At 37.4% G+C, this 3,614-nt stretch overlaps 1 protein-coding gene across 6 annotated transcripts in view; it reads right to left on the bottom strand.

Moving 5' to 3' along the window:
• Nucleotides 1-3,614, bottom strand: part of LOC115223718 (ankyrin repeat and fibronectin type-III domain-containing protein 1) — a 238,818-nt gene that overhangs the window by 40,257 nt on the left and 194,947 nt on the right. For all 6 annotated transcript variants that reach the window (XM_029794397.2, XM_036512367.1, XM_029794396.2 and 3 more), the window contains one exon: nucleotides 1,740-1,943. In XM_029794397.2, the coding sequence (XP_029650257.2) occupies nucleotides 1,740-1,943 (204 nt within the window). The remainder of the gene's footprint in view (nucleotides 1-1,739; nucleotides 1,944-3,614) is intronic.

Genomic DNA, 3,614 nt, shown 5'->3' on the forward strand with positions numbered 1-3,614 from the left:
GACTGAATGGGTTTCTTATTCGTAAACCATTCGACAAAGCCCTCTCATCATATCCTGAAACCCTCAGTAGATGAAATAGCAAGCAACAAGTAAACAGAACCTAGAGAAGGCTTTTAGTAATGATGATGATGAGGATATTATTGCCATCATCATATTAACCCTTTGGCATTTAAACCAGCCATATCTGGCCCAAATAATCTACCTGTTTTGTATTCAAACTGACTATATCCAGCTTCTCACACCTACCCTACAATGTCATTGTAAAATTATACAATCACATCATTGAAATCTCAGAACTATGAGATAATGCATGATTAATTCAAAGCAACATGAATAAACGAGCGTTACCATTTAATAGAGAAAGCTGAATGCTAAAGGGTTAATATCTGCTTTGCTAGTTTTCAGGGGCTGAAGGGAGTCTCTTGAAGCAGGTTTTCTATAGCTAGATGCCCATCCTGTTACCAGCCCTCACCTGTCTGTACTAGAGTTGATTTGTTTCACTAAACCCTGATGATGTGACCAAAATACAGCAGTTTTCACCAACCGGCCACCATCAACTTTTGTGCCTCTCCTGTGTCCTCTTGGGCCTAAATCATTCATTCTGCAGTTCTCACCTGCAACACATCGTCCTGAACATCCTCAGCCCCTTGGCTCCATATTTCACACCCATACAACTACAGGCCAGGCCAAGGGTTTTAAAAGTTTGTCAAGGGTGCACTCACAACTCATCTCCCTCAACCAAGTCTTACCTTGATTTCTTGACTACAATCCACTGTTTAATCAATAACAGAACCCAGCTATTTGAGCTTATCAACCTGGCTTAGCATCACTCCTTCACAACATAATGGTAAGCCACTGTGGTTTCTAGGTGGCTGCTATAGTTTGGGTTTATCTATCTATCTATCTATCTATCTATCTATCTATCTATCTATCTATCTATCTATCTATCTATCTATCTCCCCTCTCTCTCTCTCTCTTTCTCTCTCCTCTCTCTCTCTGTCCATCTATCTATCTATCATAAGTCAGGAAACTTATACCTTTGAATATCGACCCTGATGGGATCCCTGTGGCCTAATGGATAAGGCGTCGGCTTCCGAAGCCGAAGATTGTGGGTTCATATTCCATCAGGGTCGATATTTAAAGGAATAATTTTCCTGACTTATGATATATATCTTACCCTATTCTACTCAGAGCTTTATCTATCTATCTACATATCCATCCATCCATCTAGATCAGTGGTTTTCAACCAGGGTTCCCCGGAACCTTAGGGTTCCGCCAGTACAGTCCAGGGGTTCCGTAAGAAGTTACAAAATTGCTAAAATCAGCAGTAATTTTTAATTCTCCTGTGCAGATATGTGTGCATAAAACTATTAAATTATTGCACAGGGGTTCCTCAAGCCAGTGGAATGTTTCCTTGGGGTTCCGCTCCAGCAAAAAGTTTGAAAAGCACTGATCTAGATACATGTACATGTTTAAGATACCTACATTTACACACACAGAACCAATGAAGAAGACATTATATGATCACTGACATTGCTAAAAATAGCAGCTAAATGACCATCAAATAACACCCAATTGTTTAGCAAGGCGAAGGACACATTCAACAACGTAGGGTTAGGGTTAGGACACATTCAACAACGTTGGGTTTCATATAAAAAAAAGACAGGACTTGACCTAGGGACCAACACACACACACACAAACACACACATTGTGTCAATAAGCAAAACTTGGAACTCACCTGTGATGTCATGAGGTGATTTCTTCTCTCCTTTGCCACGTTTCACCACAGTCATGCTGCTGCTGCTGATGCTGCTGCTGTTACCACTACTACTGCTACCAACACTGCTAATCACACTGTTGTTGTTGTTGTTGTTGTTGCTGGTACTGCTACTGGTGCTGTTGTTGTTCTCAGGGGCTACCCCACCTTTCTTTCTCGGGGTCGCTGTAACCAAATGACAACAATCCTTTAGTTTCTTATTAAAAGAGAAGGCCTTAAGGCGAAGGGAGCTGACACCGGGGTTCACTTCACAGAAAACCTCCAGTTTTTCTAACAACATCTCAACAATTGATTCCGGACTTTGTCTGAAAAGAAACATTGTGTCTTGTCTAGTTGTTGTTGTTGTCGTTGTCGTTGTTGTTGTTGTTTGGGGGTAGTCCAGTACAATGTTGGTTCCTTCTGTAATTAAACTAATTAATATCAGCAGAATGGGGAAGGATGGTCAGTGTTGTTGTTTTAAAATGTCCCTGAGTAAAAGTTGTAATTAATATTGTTGTTGTTGTTGTTGTTGTGAAAGTCACCCCCCTCTCATGATGGCGATGGTAGGGGGTGATATGTAGTTATTTTAAAAGCTCCTTGCTTTCTCTGATTTATCATTATTGTAGTTTTAAAGGTCTGTATTCCTCTTGTTATTGCTATTGTCGTTGTTGCTGCCTCTGCCTTTTATTATTTTTCCTTCACTAATTATTTCTCTAATTGGTTTTTCCCTGCCAATTAATCCCTGACACTGAATTATGCAAGTTATATCAGAGTAAGTATACAACAGTCTGTATCTGTGTGAATATACTGGTGATTATATAAATATATATATATATATATATATATATAATGTCTATATAATATCTATACACATGTGTATATATTTTAGTGTGTGCATGTATGCTTATTTATGTAAAAGTGTATGCTTGTCCATTGTTATATATATCTGTATGTGGCGATGTAATAACTGTATGTACAATCATATGTACGCCCTTGTTATGTCAGTTTGTGTTATAACTGTACACTCAATGATAAGTATATAGATGTGTATATATATGTGTGTGTATATATCTATAAATTCTTGTAGTAAAGTTTCCACATGAAATACTTTTCTTTCTGTTGGAATTTACTCCAATTCAATTCTGCTTCTTTGCCTCTTTCTTCAATTTCTTTTTGGTGGTTTATAATTATTATTATTATGATTATTATTATTATTATTATTATTATTATTATTATTATTATTATTGTTGTTTTTGCTGTTGTTGTTATTTGTTATTATTGTCTTATCTATATACATTTAACTTAGATCTTCTCTTTGTGCTGGAATATAAGAAATAATTCTTCTCTCTTTCCAAATTAACCATTCAGCAGGCATGACTTGTGTGAGTGAGTGTGTGTGCGTATGTGTATGTGTGTGTGTGTGTGTCAACACGTGTTTTTTTTTTTTGTATGCGTCACTCTGGGTGAATGTGACTATATATATATATATATATATATATATGTATGTATGTATGTATGTCTTTGTGTGTGTGTGAGAGAGAGAGAGAATGAAGAATGTTGCTCTCTCAGTACTACAAAGTGGTAAGATGGTTCCGGTGAATTTTAAACTCTGCCACACCACTTAACAATGGCAACTGTTTTGTTTTTTTTATATTTTTAATCTCCTTCATTGTGGCTATTTCACGTCCATTAAACATCCTTGTGGAAATGCATAAACTCCACCACACCACACCACTTTCTTTTAACTCCTTATTCACCCGAGCGGTACTCATTCATTTCACTGTACTCCACATTAGTTGTACTCCTTCGCAATGTTAGAATCCCTAGGGAGAGGCATGAAGGCCTCCAACTTGCTTC

The sequence above is a fragment of the Octopus sinensis genome, linkage group LG23 (genome assembly GCF_006345805.1).
Source record: "Octopus sinensis linkage group LG23, ASM634580v1, whole genome shotgun sequence".
NCBI lineage: Eukaryota > Metazoa > Mollusca > Cephalopoda > Octopoda > Octopodidae > Octopus > Octopus sinensis.